Below are 17,198 nucleotides of genomic sequence, written 5' to 3'. Positions count from 1 at the left end.
GGCCTAGTCCAGCCAAGTAAGGACAAGTGCAATCACTACTTGTGTGAGAGCCTCATAGGAAAGAAATTGACTTATCATTCGTATTTTCCTAAGTTAAAAAACACATGAGGAAGACATAGCCCCAAGTTGAGGTTTCATGGTCAAATCATCATTGGTCAGGACTCCAAGGCTCACCAAAGCTTTATTGGGCAAAGGGGTAGAGCCCATGGTTGCAGGCCAAAGTGAGGGCTTCCATAAGTCCAACTTATGTTTGATGATAACAAACTCAGTCTTATTGGAGTTGAGTTGATTGGCATTCATCCATTCATGAATAAACAACATTGCGTGTTGAAAGGTAGTAAAACAGTCCGAGGTATAATCAATGGTGAAAATCAGTTGTAAGTTGTTTGCATAGTTCTAAACCTTGGCCTTCCTTTGATTCAGGGAGTAAACCAGTGGACAAATGTATAGGTTGGAAAGAGGCGGGAACAGAGACAAGCCCTGGGGAACACCACAGGATAAATAGACCTTAGAATAGCAAAACGTGGATAGTCTGACCACTTGCGAGCTATCACTCAGGAAAGACTTGATCTAGTCTTGTGCAGTGCCCTAAAGGCCTGCAGCTTTGACAAAGTCGACTAAAATATCATGTCAAAAGCCACCGAAGGATCATGGAGCACCAGTGCTTGAGTAATGCCCTTATAAGCCACTTTACGGAGGTCATCCATCACTGGGAGAATGACTGTCTCTGTGGAATTGGCAGCCCAAAGCCTGTTTGATGAGGGTCAAGAAAGTTTGTTGTCTCTACAAAAGAGCCAATATTAACATGTGCCCAATTTCAGGAGAAATGTGCGGTGCTGGGTTGAGGCCTATATGGGGATACATCTGTGAGTGAGAATGTAATAAAAAGTGATCTGACCAAACACATTGCAAAACCCCAATAGAAGAGACTGAAAGAATAGTATTCCAGACTTGATCCAAAATATGAACTTTGTAGTGAGTAGGTGCAGTAACATGTTGGGTAAGATTTAAGCAGATTAGCAGGTCAGTGAAGTAGAGATAATTGACCTCCGGTCTCCTCGTTAGCCCAGTAGTTAAAATCACCAATGATTAAGATTGTAGCAAACTCAACTACGAGTAATAAAATCTGTTCCGCAAAGGCCTGAGGAAAGTAAGGCATGTGACCTGGGGGCCTATAAACTAGAACACAGGAGAAGTGAAGGAATCAAGTTTGATTAAAATGCTATCAGTCTTTGGAATGTCCAGGGGTATAAGACTGAAAAACTTTAGGTGCTTTTATATGATGGCTTCAAAGCCACCTCCCATTTCGTCAGTGGGACAATTAGTAGAGGCGATGTAGTAGTTTTCAGGGAGAGCCGTAAGAATGCCAGGGGATAATTCAGCTGTTAACCAGGTCTCTGTTAAAAATAAAATATCAGGGTTCTCTGAGGCTAAAAGCTGATAAAATTGAGTTTGATGTTAAACCATGGACCTTGTGCTCAAATAACAGATTTGGAGGTGGTTGGAAGGGGGGGAGTGCCCTGGAGAGTCAATTGGAGAGGGGGTGTACATGTTCTCGCTTGGGCTGAGTGTGCAAGAAATATTAAATAGCCCTAGATCCATAATAAGTTGGGTGGTGATATGATCTGGTTGATAAGCTGTTGAGTATAGTTGTTTAAGCTCCTTAGAAGTGTAAGCAAGATGTTGGGCAGCATAACTGGCCTCGGATGGATGCAAACATGCTTGCCTTTGGATTTCTAAAATCATGTTAATATAATGTATGTGTAGGTATTTAAATAGCACAAAGCTATTTGACAGCAAATGACTTCTATGAATAAAGATTATAAAAGCTTGGATGCTGTTCAATTATCTTCCTAGGTCTTTGGTCAGGGAAACTGCTTACGTTTGCTCATTTTGTTGGGGGCACCCCATTTATTAATTCCGGATGTGCGTACTTCCTGAATCAATTCAGAATCCTTTTTGTCCCATATGTAATTTTGAGATTCTAAGAACATTAAGTGAACCATCCACAGAAACAGCAAGGAGTTAGTGGGGGCATGCATTAAGTCTCAAATGCAGGTAGTCTTCCAACCTAAAATCAATTAGATCTACTCTGACCTTCCGACACAACTGTGGAAGTGTCCTATACGACAATGTGACCATGGTGTAAAAGCTACAGACAGATCCAAGGAAATTATTTAAGACAGAAAATTCTGTAAAAAATACAACTTTCGGGGGAGGGGGGGGGGGTTTGTGGCAATGGTGGCGTAGCTGCTGAGCTCCGTGGGCAAGGCACCCTTCTACGATAAATCCGCACATTCATCCGTCACATCTTAACCCCCCCCGAGGCGAGATCAGAGAAATCGAGAGGCGCTCTGCGGTGGCGATTTGAAGAGGGAGAGCGACGGACATTGAGGGCCTTCCTGCCGGCGGAAAGCCGCGACCTGCCGCATCACAATAGCCGGGCGGAAGTGAGAGGAGACCAGACGCCGCGGACCCGGAAGGACCCCTACTCCGGACTTTCGGTGCGCGTCTGCCTACAAAATCAAGTCATACACAGTAATTGAACACTTGCTGCCTCCGAAATACATAGAGAGGTGTATGCGTAATAAATTCGGCTGCAGGAGGCACTGGGTACTGGCATGGGTGGCGCCCGCCGGCATCAACAACGCTCTACACGACACCTCCTTACCAGATGGCATTTCTCCCCCTACCTCGACAGCGCAGTGGCGCCGATCAGAGTCACGGAGGCAACTCTGCCAACTGCCCGACACGCTGCACTGTACACGCGGCACCACACACTCCAAAGGTGCGAACTGACCGCAGTAACTGCGGGGAAGACCAATCCATCCGCAAGTGCAGGGAGCGGGACACACAGTGACCATAGCAAGCAGAAGGAAAGCCTGTTTGGGAGTCTAGGGGCTGGTGATGTGGTGCACTTGCCGACTAATAATGAGAATAATGATGAAGTAATCCGCCCCCCCCCCCCCCTTTCAGTTCTTCAACCCCAGATGCCATATCAGTCAAGGCGGCCTGGAATGCATTGCGCACGGGGCGACTCCAACGTGGCTCCTACCTGCAATATCAAGACTACCACTACACTAGGATTCGGACGGACGCCTGCAGTGAGGCCTGTGGCCCTTCCACACCCTCCAGTAAGCAGACTCTCTCGCTGAGTGTTACTGGTGCACCGCTGTTGTGACCACAGCTCCACTACTACGCCTCGTCGAAGATTGACTTGACATCCGGTTGCCCCCCACACCAACCTTGCCGGAGAGACCCTCTCGGTGGAAGCAATATGGCGGGGGCGTCGGGGTCCAAGAAACCAGTCAACCCAGGGAAAATTGGATAAATATGCCTATGAGAAAAGCAGATCACAACAATCGGAAGGGCGAACATCCACTGGGAAAACGCCGGAAGGAGATGGGGCGAAAAAGGTCACCTTGGAGGACATTATGAAAGCGCGGTCAGCAGTCCAGACGACGGTAGCAACAATATCGACGGATGTTTCCTTATTAAGAGCGGACTTCCACAAAATGTCTGAACGGATCAAAGAAGTCGAAATAGTTGCGAAATCACTAGTGGAGGACACATCAGAATTGCAGAGAGCGATGGCGCGGATCGAAACAGAAAATAAACTTCTGAAAGAAAAGCTGGATGACCAGGAAGGGCGACAAATTCTTGGTCTTCCCGAAACAGAAGGAACTCAGGCAATGGACCTATATGTGGAAAAATTAATTAAAATCAAATTACAACCTAAGGGACTATCCCACTTCTTCAGTTGAAAGGGCCCATAGAGTCCCGGGAGGTAAACCAAAGCCGGGGACGCCCCCAAGACCGGTGCTGGCCAGACTGTTCAACTTTTGTGATAGGGACGCAATCCTACAAGCAGCAAGAACCGCCCAGCCGATCCGTGTGCAAAACTCCACACTTGCGTTCTTCCCGGACTACATGGCAGAGGTGGCCGTCGCAGGAGAAGTTTCCTGAAAGTTAAAAAAGAGATGAGGGCAAGTGACCTGCACTACTCCATGCTGTTCCCGGCTCGGCTCCGAGTAGTAGCCGACGGTAAAACGTGGTTCTTTGACACACCGGACATGGCGTACGACTGGTTGGAGGGATGGCGACAGGTGGGAGCACAGAGACGCACCAACGGGAATCAGCGACAGCAACACGAAGGCGACCACGTTGGGCCTCAGGAGCAAGGGCGAGAAGGGCTGGGCCGCTCACCAAGACCGGGGACAGATGAAGATGGACTGGAACAAGAACATTAAGCTCTCAGCTCCAGCCGGCTCCAAACACTGCACCGCCTATTCGAAATGGCCTGACTCCAGCTTCTGGACTGAGGCATGCCCGGGTTATATGCGAGGGGGGCCGCCTCTACGGACATTGAACCCCGACAAGCAAGTACTATGGTTTGGGTTGGGGTAAAGCACTCTGCCAAGTTGGGGTGGCGGGCGGTTCTAAGTCCGTTGAGCAGGGAAGCAGGGAGGGGGAGGGGAGGGACGGGAAAGTTTTGGTTACTCTATGTTTTAATGTTGAGGCAGGAAGGGATGGCAGGCACACGCTACAATCACGAAGGGAGAACAGATGCACCATGACTGAGATAGTAGGAGCACATGCGGTGGGACCGTGACAACACCGCAGACGTTTTGATGTCAGCACAAGGCAGCGCATCCCCAACATCCGATAGGCATTCCCTGGCGCACAGTCCACGAGGTAACGTCCGTTGCGATGCGACACATGAGTCCCCCGTACCACCCCTGAGAATACTGACATGGAATGTGAGAGGTCTTGGTGACAAAATAAAGAGGGGTCTGGTACTGCAAGCTCTGAAAAGGCATAGCCCAACAATAGTCCTTCTACAGGAGACTCATCTCACAGGCAAAGCTTGCCAAGCGTTAGACAGACGGGGGTACAAGATGGCGGCGCACGCTGAGTTCACTTCAGGCTCGAGAGGGACAGGTATCCTCCTTAAAAAGACCTCATTGTTTATACCACTACAGACTAAGACAGATGACCAGGGTCGCTTAACAGCGATCCAAGGCCAATGGGAAGGAAAACTTCTCAACATAGTCTCGGTGTACGTACCTCCGGCACTACAATCGGTGGCATTGCCTGCACTGGGGGCATTTCTCCTAACCCTACCGGAAGGGGACCTCATTCTGGGGGTTGACTTCAACACTACCATGAACACAACAGTAGACAGATTTCCAGCGCAGCCACAGGTGTCGGGTTGCTCCCGTTTCCAGGGCTTTACAGAGGCAATGAGATTAATAGACGTTGGGCGCCATACGCACCCAGCAGCGACCCAGTACACATACCACTCCACAGTACACAATAGTTTATCGAGGATTGACTACTTTCAAATGGTGGGGTTGAGGTTACAAAATGTCGAAGATGTAGAAATTAAACCCAGAGGCATCTCAGATCACTCGCCTGTATTACTGACCCTCTCTTGCAGGGAGAAATCACGCAGGTGAATTTACCTCATCTATCCTAATTATCTGCAAATCCCAGGCATACGGAAAGAACTTAAAAACACCACTAAACATTTCTTTGCTGAAAATACCGACTCAGTAGATTCGCCGTCCACATTGTGGGAAGACGGTCCGCCGAGGGCAGGCTATAGCCTCCATCACGGGGCATAAACGATTACAAGATAAGGAACTGACTAAACTAGAGCTCCTCCTACACACTGCACATATAGCACATATGGCGGATCCCTCATTAGACTCGGCCCATGACCTACAGCTGCAGCAGCAGCGCTACCGGGACCATTTGAAACACCGGACCGTAAACTACATCACTGCGACAGCACACAGAGTGTATGACATAGGGGATAAAGCGGGGAAAATGTTGGCATGGCTGGATAGCAAACAAGCTGGGCCTAGAGGGATACAACAGTTGTACTGGAAGGCAGGTGTCCTACAGTACAGACGCACCCGGAGGAGATAGTGCATACCCTGGAGGACCACTTCGAAGGCTTCTACACCCCAGAACGGGAATAAAAGAGCCCGAGGCCCTCGCCTCACTTAGCCACATAGAAACCCACACCCACCCACCCCAGGCAGTCACAGAACTTGAAGCTGACCTTACGGCCGACGAACTGCAGTCTGCTATAGGAACCATACAATCTGGGAAAGCGATGGGCCCCAACGGGATCCCCATAAAAAATGTAAATTGATACTTGTATAGCACACTACTCGCCCGCAAGGGTCTCAAGGCGCTTGTACGAATACCGCTGTGGAACCCATCCTGGCTTTCCCTGTGAGGCGTCCACTCCTGGGCACCCCCAAGGTGGAGGCCAGGCATCCTTAGCGTTGTGGGGGCCGTTGTGGAGATTAAGCAAGCTATTGCCCAGAGTTGCAGAGTGGGACTCCATGATTGGAATAGGCACCGAGGCGAGAATGATCAGGTCCGTGGAATTTTGAGCCCAAGACCCGCCGAGGCGGGGAATTGAACCCTGGTCCCGGGCTAGACTTCTGCATCAGGGTCTGCCGCTCTAATCATTGAGCCACACGTCTCCCATAGAATGGTATAAGCTCATGTCTGACACGAGCAGTGCGCCGCTGCTGGCAATGTATAACGATAGCCTGAAGGTAACTATGCTCCCGCTTGACCAGCGCACAGCAACGATTGTGGCGATTCCCAAGCCAGGTAAACCCCCAACAGAGTGCGCCTCATATCGCCCAATATCACTCCTTAATGCGGAAGCCAAAGTTTTGGCAAAAGTACTGGCGAATCGACTAATGCCCCACCTAACATAGCTGATCCACCCGGATCAATCAGGCTTTATGCCACACCGAAACACCGCTCTTAACCTCCGGCGGGTACATGGGATACTGGCGCGTGCTCCAACACTTTCGGAGCCTACAGTGATAATGTCACTGGACGCCAAAATGGCTTTCGACCTGGTAGAATGGCAATACCTCTTCACGGTCCTAGGATATATGGGCTTTGGCCCTAAATTTCAGGCCTGGATACGACTCCTCTGCGCTGAACCGGTGGCCCAGGTAGCAGCCAATGGTCACATATCGCGTACTATACGGCTTGCCAGGGGAACGCGCCAGGGCTGCCCGCTGTCGCCGTTGTTTGCATTGGCGCTGGAACCATTGGCCACTTTAATCAGAGCGACCCCATTATTAAAAGGCATTCTTTGCACGGCGGGATGGGAAGATCGTGTCTCCCTCTACGCCGACGACATGCTGCTCTACCTGACCGATCATGATCATAGTATACCTGAACTTCTTGAACTCTGTAATACACAGGGGCGCACATCAGGATACACGATAAACTGGTCCAAATCGGTGCTATTCATCTTACAAGGTCCAGATCCTTTGCTCCCCGCCGACTGCCCGATAGTAATAGCCAGCGACTCCTTTAAATACCTGGGCATACATGTCACTAGGGAAGCCGCAGACTTCATCAAAAAAATCTGACACCTCCTCTAGAGCGCCTAAAGAGCGACGTCAAACACTGGGCGTCTCTGCCTCTAACATTACTGGGTAGAGCAGCCTTATATAAAATGATAGCTCGGCCAAGGTTCCTCTACGCTCTCGATAACACGCCATTTCCGATACAGCCACGGTATTTTAAGCAAGCTGCGGCACAGGTTTCGGCCCTATTATGGGGCAACTTGCCGCCACGCATAGCCCAAATTAAACTGAATAGGAGCTGGTATGACGGCGGAATTGCACTACCGAACCTGCAATTGTATTACTGGGCAGCACAACTTAAAACCATCAACCAGTGGATTCAAGCACCCCAAGACGATCCGGCATACCGAGCAGACAGAATAAAATTAGGCACGAACAACATGCAGGTGTTACTATACAATAGAAGTCAGGCCGCGAGACTAATAGGACCCACGAAGCAGACGGTGGCATTATGGTATGCAGCACAGGCGAAATTGGGGTGGAAGGGAACCATTACCAAACTCACCCCGCTTTAGGACACCAGGGCATTGGGGCAACTAAGAAACAGTAAAGGCTTCACACAATGGGATAATATTGGAATTTCCACGGTGGGTGACATGTGGGATAAGGGGACGGTGGTTCCTTTTGCACAACTACAACAACAATATGATTTAGGACCGGCTGAAACGTATAGATATGTGCAAATTAGGCATGCTTTACTAACAGCGCTCCCAGTGGATACTGATGTCCCAGAGGCTTCACCATTGGAGGACCGTCTGCTCACAGACTTCATGCAGCAGCTTGCTACATCCCTCACTTACCGGAAACTCCTTAACAATATGCCCGACCTTACACTTAAACTCTGAGACCGGTGGGTGGCAGAGGTGGGAGATATGGATGAATCAGAGTGGCTAGCAGCCCTGGCATCCCCTAATGAGGTGGGCATTTCGGCCAAGTTTCGACATGTACAACTAAAAATAATACATTGTGTGTATTACACCAGGACCACTTTACATAAGATACACCGTGCGACACACCCGTTCTGCCTCAGGGGGTGCGGGGAGGAAGGCAGACTTTACCATACCCTGTGGGATTGTCCTATTATAGTAGAGTACTGGCGACAGGTCCTGCGCACCATTTCACAAACATTAGAAATCTCCATTATACCCGAGCCACGAAAATGTCTCCTCAATGTCTGGGACCCCACTGACCTCACTCGCTATGGCCAAACCTGGTGGACCCTCGGGTGCATTGTAGTGAAGAGAGACATAGCGCAGAGATGGGGCACGGCAGACCCCCCACATTAGCATTATGGTGCAGGAACATGGACTTAATCATGGTAACCGAACGCACAGTATATGAAAGCAGGGGAGTTCCGCGTAAATGGAACAAAATTTGGACACCGTGAAACACTTTCAGGGGAGACTTATGTGAAACACTGCCAGAGGAAGATCTAGAAAGCTCAGATGACGACGACGACGAGGTTTGGAGAGGTGATGCAATTAGGAATAAAGACTAACTAGACAGGAGAGAACTGTTATCTTAATTCTTAATACACTACCTAATTCTTTTATGTTCCACTGCACATGCTCTAATGCGAGATAGTTGATGGCGCAATCCCTATTGGTCTATTGTAATGTGATTGTATGTCTACTGTCATGGATACAAATGTTGTATTATGCAAACGCTTTAATAAAAACATGTTTTTAAAAAAAATACAACTTTCAGCAATTAAATGCTATATTGCAATTGCATACATACAGTGAATTTGAACGTTAATAGCAATATACACCGATTTAATGCATAATGTTCACACCAATGAGTGACTTGAAACCTTAACCCAGATTTTATATTGTGGATTTTGTGTTCCTTACCTTCACTTTATCCACAGCAGGCTTTGTTTCTTTTGGTTTTGGATCACCTGCCCCTAAAGTGGCAGACAATGCATCTAGTGGGTCTGATGAGACCGGTGCTTTCTGTAAAAAAGTCAAAAGAAATAATGATTACAATTTCTGAACCTTCACGGAAAAAGGCACTTTCATCTTATTTTTCTCTATTTCACATCCCTACTTCCAACTTATTCTTGTTTTCAGATCTCAAAGCCTACTTTAGTCAGTTTTCAATATCGTTTTTATGGAGGCTGGAAAGCCCGCAGATCTGTCATGTCTGCCGTACATTTCATCCTCATTATGTTCCACAACCTAAAGAAATACTGAGGTACAAACAAGAAATTGCTACTATTTGATCCAGCACTGGATGGTATGCTATGTTGACTGAGCTTGATATAGCTCAGGGAATCACCCCGCGGGTGTACCTCTGCACTAGAGCGCATGTCAGGTAAGGGGGGAAAATGGAGAGAGAAATTAGAATAGGCAAGTTTTTAGAAGATTTTAAAAGCAGGCAAAGTAAGAACAGTCGCAAATGTGATGGGGAGTTTGTTCCAGTGGTGGGGCCAAGGTAGGAGAAAGAATGTCTACAGTGTTTGACTGTGCAAATGCGGCGGGGAAAGAGCAGAGGCTGGACTTTAGATCTCAAATTTCTTGTGGGACGATAATGGTGAAGTTTGTTATTTAGATACGAGGGCCCTTTCCTGAAGAGAAACCATTCTGAAATTGGGGAATTATTTGTTCCTGAATTAGGAGAAGCTCCAACCACGCACAAACATATGTTTATGTGCACTACCTCTTTGTTTAAGAAGGGCATTTGCTCAGACTCTAGACATAATGTTTGTGCTCTAAGGGTTAATGAAAGACCTCCTCCAGTTTCTGCCAAGTCTTTCAAAGGCTCCTGTATAAGGATGGGGCTTCGACTGGTGGAACAAAGTTCAGGATAGAAGATAAGATATGTTACAGGGATAGTCACTATAACATACAAAGAAGACTATATTAAGAGCGCAGTATAAGTGGACTTTACTGTGGTGTAGCTAGTAAATTATTCTTTATATCAGTTCACGTTACTATTAAACTATTTTGCAGACCTCAGTCTCCATCTTAAGAATCTTTCTTTTGGACCTGGCCTTTTCTGCAGGGTTAGCCCCAAACGTTTTGCCTTCTTACTCACTTTTTTCAGACCTTGAATTTGTAGGCTTTAGGAATCTGTGCACTTGACCACTGCTAACCAGTGCTAAAGGTCATGTGCTCTCTCCCTAAAACATAGCATGATTGGTTTTCACCAGTTTGGCAAATTTGATTTCCTAGTGAGTTCCTTGTAAAGGGGTGTACCATATGCCTAGGGCCTGTAAATTAAGTGCTACTAGTGGACCTGTAGCACTGACTGTGCCACCCATAGTAGTAGTTTTTCAACCCTGTCTCACCCCTACTGCTGCAGGGACTGTGTGTGTAGTTTAATGCAACTTCGATTTGGCATTTAAAACCTCGTGTCAAGCCTTAAACTCCCCTTTTATTATGCATAGGTCACCCTCAAGGTAGGCCCTAGGTAGTTCTACGGGCAGGGTAATGTGTATGTAAAAGGTAGGAGACGAACCATTATGTTTTTTATATCCTGGTTGTGACAAAGATCCTGTTTTGTTTTTCACTGCTGTGAGACATACTCCTCTCATAGGTTAGCACTGGGAATTCCCTTAGATAATTTAAAGTGATAATTCCTGATCAGAAAGGAGTAGAGTTGCCATGTATTAAATGGTCGTGATAAATCCTACTTAATGGTAAAGTTGGATTTCACATTACTATTTTGGAAATGCCACTTTTTTCAAAGTAGGCATTCTCTGTGCTTATAACGCTGTGTGCCCGACAGCCTGTCTCCAATACATGTGTGGGTTCAGTGACTGCTACACTTTGTGCATTACCTTTAGACAGCCACAACAGAGGAAGGGCTGGGTGTGACAGGAGACACATCTGAATTCATCTACACATTGAAAGTCTTCCTGGGCAGGGAGAGGTGGTTCACACTTACATTTGAATGGGATGTGTCCTGCCTTCAGACAAAGGGCTGGTTTGCCCCCTACTGTAGTCTGTAGCCAGTGCTGGGCTTAAATGGATCATTGTGCACTTCTGAGGGATCCTTTGAAATGACCCCGTACATCAAAAGCACTTTTGGGTATAAGTACAGGGGAGCTGACCCCATCTAATCAGACACTGCGTGGGACTTGTAACCAGATGCTGCTGGCTCTACATCTGCACATTGCCAGGAGGAGGACTGATGTGCTGCCAGGAAGGACTGCCATTTTATTAACTGCTTTGCTGTGTTGGCCTGTTCTCCAAGGGGTTGTTGGCTTGCCCCCAGTTCTTGTGGAAACTCAGGGACATTAAAGATTCCTCATGCCTGCGCTGCCATGAGCCCGTTAACAGCACTCTATCTAGGAGCCGTGATCGCCGCCTCTTGCGTCAGCACTCACAGAGGACAGTATGTGTGGAGCGATTGGGTTTGCCACCGAACAGCGTGTCTGTCGAATCATGGCGTTTGCACCCAGATCATCGTGCGTTGGGCATCTGGACTTCACTAGTGCATGTTGAGCGCTTCGTGGTTTTCCAAACGCTGCACTCTTTGAGGATAGAGTCACTACAGTGCAAGGGGAAGCCCCAGCTTTGTGAAAGTGGAAGGTTGCCCAGCAATGCGGTGAACTCCACCCATGTAGGTGGGGCCCAGTCACTAAAGAGAGATCTCTGTGCCGACGCATCAACCCTGGCTATGTGAGCTGATTCCAAGCTGTGCACTGGCGTCACCAGCTTGCTTTTGCCCGAGGAAGAGTGCTGCAGTCGTGAACAGCTCAGATCTGACCATATGGGCCGACGCTGCACTACCTTCTTGTTTGTGAGCTCCAGTGGCACGGACTCTGGTCCCTGTGGCTGTCACCCACATGACTTTCGAAGTCAGGTACTGTTAACCAGAACCATGAGATCTTTTCAAGGGGAGCTGTGCACTTGCAAGTGGCTGGGATTCTCTCAGGTCCCCGTATCCGAGGGACCCGGTGCGCATTTTCCCACAGGCACCTGAGTACGTTCTTTGGAACACGATAATGCAGGAAAACAACCCCCACTTATCTCTATTGTGATTTGTGTTTTCTAAATGTGGCCCATTGCTCTTAAATGTTTTACTTTGATACTTGTAACATGCATATTTCATGCCATACTTATGAGATTCATGTCATTTTAGTATTTTTGTGTTATGCCTAATATAGTAATCTATTTTTATAACCCTGTGTGGAGTCTATTTGTGGTGCATTCATTGCGTTAGTGTGAGTGTAAGTTGCACAAATGTATTATGCACTGCCTCTGCGGATAAGCCTGCCTGCGCTGCGCCAGGCTACCAGAGGGTATGCACAGGTTATCTTTGGTGTGTATCTGACTTACCCGGACTAGAGTGGTGGGTTCTTCCAGGCATGGGTGCATACCTTAGCCAACCAGAAACCCCATTTCCAACACTATCAATCTATTGTTCTGATCTATCTAATTTCTCTTTTAATTACAACTTACATTATCCAGTTAAAATAATAGGATGGAGATAAATGTAACCTCCAAGAAATAACGAGACTATACAAGCAGCAATAAAAATAATCTACTAAATGATACATGAGGTTACAGGTATTTGAGATGCTTCTCTTTGTGCCACATCAGGAGCACACCCACACTATTCACTGCTCATCATCTCCAAGTGACCAACTATCCTATTACACATGCATCCCCAAGGCACCTTAAATCACTCCGACTAAGCCACTACACATCCTGTTCCTGACACAACAGTGTTTTATGGAAGACAAAAAAACACCATCTTCTGGAACCATTTCAAGTTGTCTTCATTCAAGGAGGGGAACAGACTAGGAGTTGTCTCTCATGCTTGACTATCCGTGTTTTGAATATAGATGTATCAGATGCACTAGACATCACCAATCATGCCACAATAAACATCTGATTTGGGTATATGGTTATAAAATATTTGAATTAACTTTAAACCACAGTTTGCGAACAGCAGTTTCAAGACTGATCTTACACAGAACATTTCAAAACTGCAGCCCTACCCCTTTTTTTCAATACTGTATTGATGTATATTCTGCAGTCTTCTAGGGCTTTCTTATCATCAGTCTCTTACCTTGGCTGCAGGCGGCGGGGCAGACTGTGTTGTCGTAGCAGTGGAAGTGACAAAGTCTCCTGACAGTGCATCGACCAACTCCGTGTCACTCAGGGGCTAGAGCCAAAGGTGAAGAAAAGAAATAAAACATGAGAATGTTTAATAGACCTTACCTTACCACACCCTCCTAAGGGCACCTTCACGAATTAACATTAATTCAAAATTAGGCCGGTGCTTGCAGTTGATGAAATCCAATCATTTAAATCGGCTATACTTTACACCAGAAATGGGACCGTAAAGCTCGCCCCTCCTGGGATTTTCAGACTTCCTTGGTTACACTAAGACTCACTCAGCCTAGCAACTGAAAACAAACGCACGGTAGCAATGGCGCCCGTCCAGCAGCAACCCAGCCAGAGAGATTCCTGTGGTGAGAATGGCGGGAGACGGGGAGACACAGACAGCTCTCTCTTCCCTCCACGGAGCTCCTTGAAATTACATTGTCTCTCATACAGGAGGCATCAAAACTGTTCGTCAAACTGAGCCCAATCCTCCAACTTTGAGAATTAACCCCTTTGAGTTGTAAAGGTCCATATCAAACAAGAGCTGCAGTTTAGCACAGGCAGTGGGTGAAGAAAGTGTGAATAGGCCCAGAGTTCCTCACATGCATTCAACCCCTTGATTTACACACTTTAGGAAACATGTTCAAGACATTATCAGTTAGAAACATATCAAACTATTGGCATTCAGTTATTGACTTAATCAGTTGGGGCTCAGTTACAAATCGTTACTGGAGACCTGAAAAAAGCAGCGTAATCTCTGTATCGTGACAGGTCAACCAGCGGGGAAGGCACAGGCTGGAAGGATAAACCAATGGGAAGAGGCACTGTTTACTGGCACTAGTGAGTTAATTTTTCACCCCAATGACCTCGGTGTTTAACATACAATAGGTACTTCAGGTTACACTGCCCTGAAAATCTAGGTCTGTTTGACACACCTTGTGCATAACATATTGCAAAAGCAGCAAGGCAGCTGTTCTTTTAGGAATGTATTCGGTGCCCTTGAGGGCCTGTGGATAACACTAGCGAACATGTAACTGTTTTCATATCGGAGGAACAGGAACACTACGGTAAGGTAAGAACTGTAAACTAAGGCGAATGCCCATTAAAACACCCCAGGAATTTAAGCCAGATGCCTAGTAGCCCACCCCACATGGCAGCCCTGTGTTTGCACAGTGTCTGCAATGCAATAGTGCAAATGCTTTGCACAGTTCCAGGTGTACTAATCCTGTACAGCGCATGGAGGCTTTTCGCAAGACTTTGCATAATTCTAGTCCAACTAATATTTATGATGCAAGATTCCCTCTGAATTCTTGCGACCACCTGCAGACACAGTTTCTTTGGACTATGTGGCTACATTTGCAAAGTGAAAGTATCCGCATCCTTGCTCTTAAATGGACCCGTGTGGCAATGCCAATGAGGTTGGCACATTGCAAAGGGGACTTGTGGGAGCATGCACGACCCACGGGATCATGGCCTCCTGTCTCTATGATCACAGCTGCCAATCATACAAGGAAAACAGTATCTAACCAACAGCTCTCTGTGAGCCACTGGAATCTCTCTATTGTCATCAACTGTCACTGGCTTGCTGCCACAGAACAGTTATCGATCAATGAAATAATTCATTGCAAGCCGCAAGGAGAGCAAGTTGCAGAAGCAATGTTTGTGGTGCAAGTCACGAAGACATTTGCGACTTACATTGTAACTTTAGTCCATTGCAAATTCAGTTTTTGCAATCACAAATCCTGGCAGTTTGCCCAGCACAGGGCTTGCGATTGCAATAAGCAATAGGCATCTGGCCATCATCTCTTCTCTACGCTGAGGACAGAATACGGACCTAAACCTTTCATTAATCCACGAATATCGGAACAATGCCCACAAGATGTCTCACTAGAACGCTTTCGGTCTAAAACCACTGTGGGTGATCCTCCAACTCAGTCCAGTGTCTCTATTGTAGGGAGGAGATTATCTGCAACAGGAGCCTGTAATCAGCGCCCGCTTCATTCTCTTCAGACTTAGGCCATCTGCCTTCTTCATAGATCATTAATGAATCAGTCTCAATTTACCTATATATATTTTATTTATTAGAGTATTTTTATAATGCAAACCTAATCAACAAGCTTTGGTGCATTTTATACAAAACAATAGTACATAGAAACTGAATATTAATAGTAAGGTCAGAGTGAGGGATGGTTATTGCGCGGATACATCTGTTTTGAGAAGGCAGTGTTATCAGGTTCTTGCGAAATAACGAGAACAATAGTGCAAGCATTATTTTAGTCCTGTTACCCACATAAAGCTGTGTATGGCAGGATTTAAAAGAAACAAGCTTTGGCAAAACCAATATGTCCTGCATTGCCTGTCAAGGTTATGACTTTCACAACACAAAAAAAGCATTTGCAATGCAATAGATCTCGCATCAGGAAAGTCTGAGTTATTGGTATTGTAAATGAAACATTTTTTAATTATGTGCTGGTTTGGAACATAGCGAAATTAATAGCTTTGCCATTTACAATGCCAAAAGTTTTAACTTTCGCAAATGTGACACCTATAGCATTTGTAATGCAATATGTGTTGTATTTAAGTGACTTAGATGTATTGATATTACAAATAACAATGGCTTTTAATTTTTTTAAATAATTAATACTTAAATAAAAGGTATTGTAATTTATAATGGCAATAGCTTAATAGCTTAAACTTTTGTAAATAACTTTTGTGAAGATTATGTTCAGTGTATTTTATTGTGACAAAATCCAAGAACAGAAGTGAAAAATCAACATCTTTCTGTGACATTTGTAATAAATCTTGAAACATTGAGAGAACATATTTGAATGGTTGCACAGATTGATGATGTGGTGGCTCTGAATGATGTGGCGGCGACGAGTGATGCTGTGGCGTTCCGTGTTGCTGTGGTAGCGCATAGCGTTGTGGTGCCCCTGAGTGGTGCTGTGGTGGTGCCGAGTGATGCTGTGGTGATGCGATAGATAGTGAGGGCGATAGATAGATAGAGGGAGGGCGAAAGATAGATAGAGGGAGGGCGAGATATAGATAGAGGGGGAGAGAGAGATAGAGGGAGGGGGAGAGAGAGATAGAGGGAGGGGGAGAGAGAGATAGAGGGAGGGGGAGAGAGAGATAGAGGGAGGGCGAGAGATAGAGGGAGGGCGAGAGATAGAGGGTGGGCGAGAGATAGAGGGTGGGCGAGAGATAGAGTGTGGACGAGGGATGGAGTGTTGGGCGGATGAGGGATGGAGTGTTGGGCGGGGGAGGGATGGAGTGTGGGGGGGATGGAGTGTGGGAGGGATGGAGTGTGGGAGCGATGGAGTGTGGGGTGGGGAGGGATGGAGTGTGGGGCGGGGGAGGGATGGAGTGTGGGGCGGGGGAGGGATGGAGTGTGGGGCAGGGGAGGGATGGAGTGTGGGGTAGGGGAGGGATGGAGTGTGGGGCGGGGGAGGGATGGATGGATGGAGTCGAGGGAATGGATGGATGGATGGAGTGGGTGGATGGATGGATGAATGGATGGAGTGGGATGGATGGATGGATGGAGTGGGATGGATGGAGTGGGCAGGTTGGAGTGGGGGGGATGGACTGGGGGGATGGATGGAGTGGGGGGATGGATGGAGTTGGGGGATGGATGGAGTGGGGGGATTGATGGATGGAGTGGGGGGATGGATGGAGTGGGGTGATAGATGGATGGATGGAGCGGGGATGGATGGAGTGGGGGGAT

At 47.0% G+C, this 17,198-nt stretch overlaps 1 protein-coding gene across 28 annotated transcripts in view; it reads right to left on the bottom strand.

Annotated features, from left to right (window-relative positions):
• Positions 1-17,198, bottom strand: part of CAST (calpastatin) — a 641,814-nt gene that overhangs the window by 135,483 nt on the left and 489,133 nt on the right. For 20 of the 28 annotated variants that reach the window (XR_015309292.1, XR_015309294.1, XR_015309295.1 and 17 more), the window contains 2 exons: positions 13,440-13,535; positions 9,269-9,370 (listed from right to left, as the gene is read on the bottom strand). Coding sequence is in view for 24 of the 28 variants with exons in the window: in XM_086960931.1 (XP_086817057.1) it covers positions 9,269-9,370; positions 13,440-13,535 (198 nt within the window). In the remaining 4 variants the exon portion in view is untranslated. The remainder of the gene's footprint in view (positions 1-9,268; positions 9,371-13,439; positions 13,536-17,198) is intronic. The other 8 variants (XM_086960942.1, XM_086960948.1, XM_086960952.1 and 5 more) reach the window with 2 other exon arrangements.

The sequence above is a fragment of the Lissotriton vulgaris genome, chromosome 3_1, assembly GCF_964263255.1.
Source record: "Lissotriton vulgaris chromosome 3_1, aLisVul1.2, whole genome shotgun sequence".
In the NCBI taxonomy this organism is placed as follows: Eukaryota; Metazoa; Chordata; class Amphibia; order Caudata; family Salamandridae; genus Lissotriton; species Lissotriton vulgaris.
This window is presented reverse-complemented; position numbering and strand designations above follow the sequence as displayed.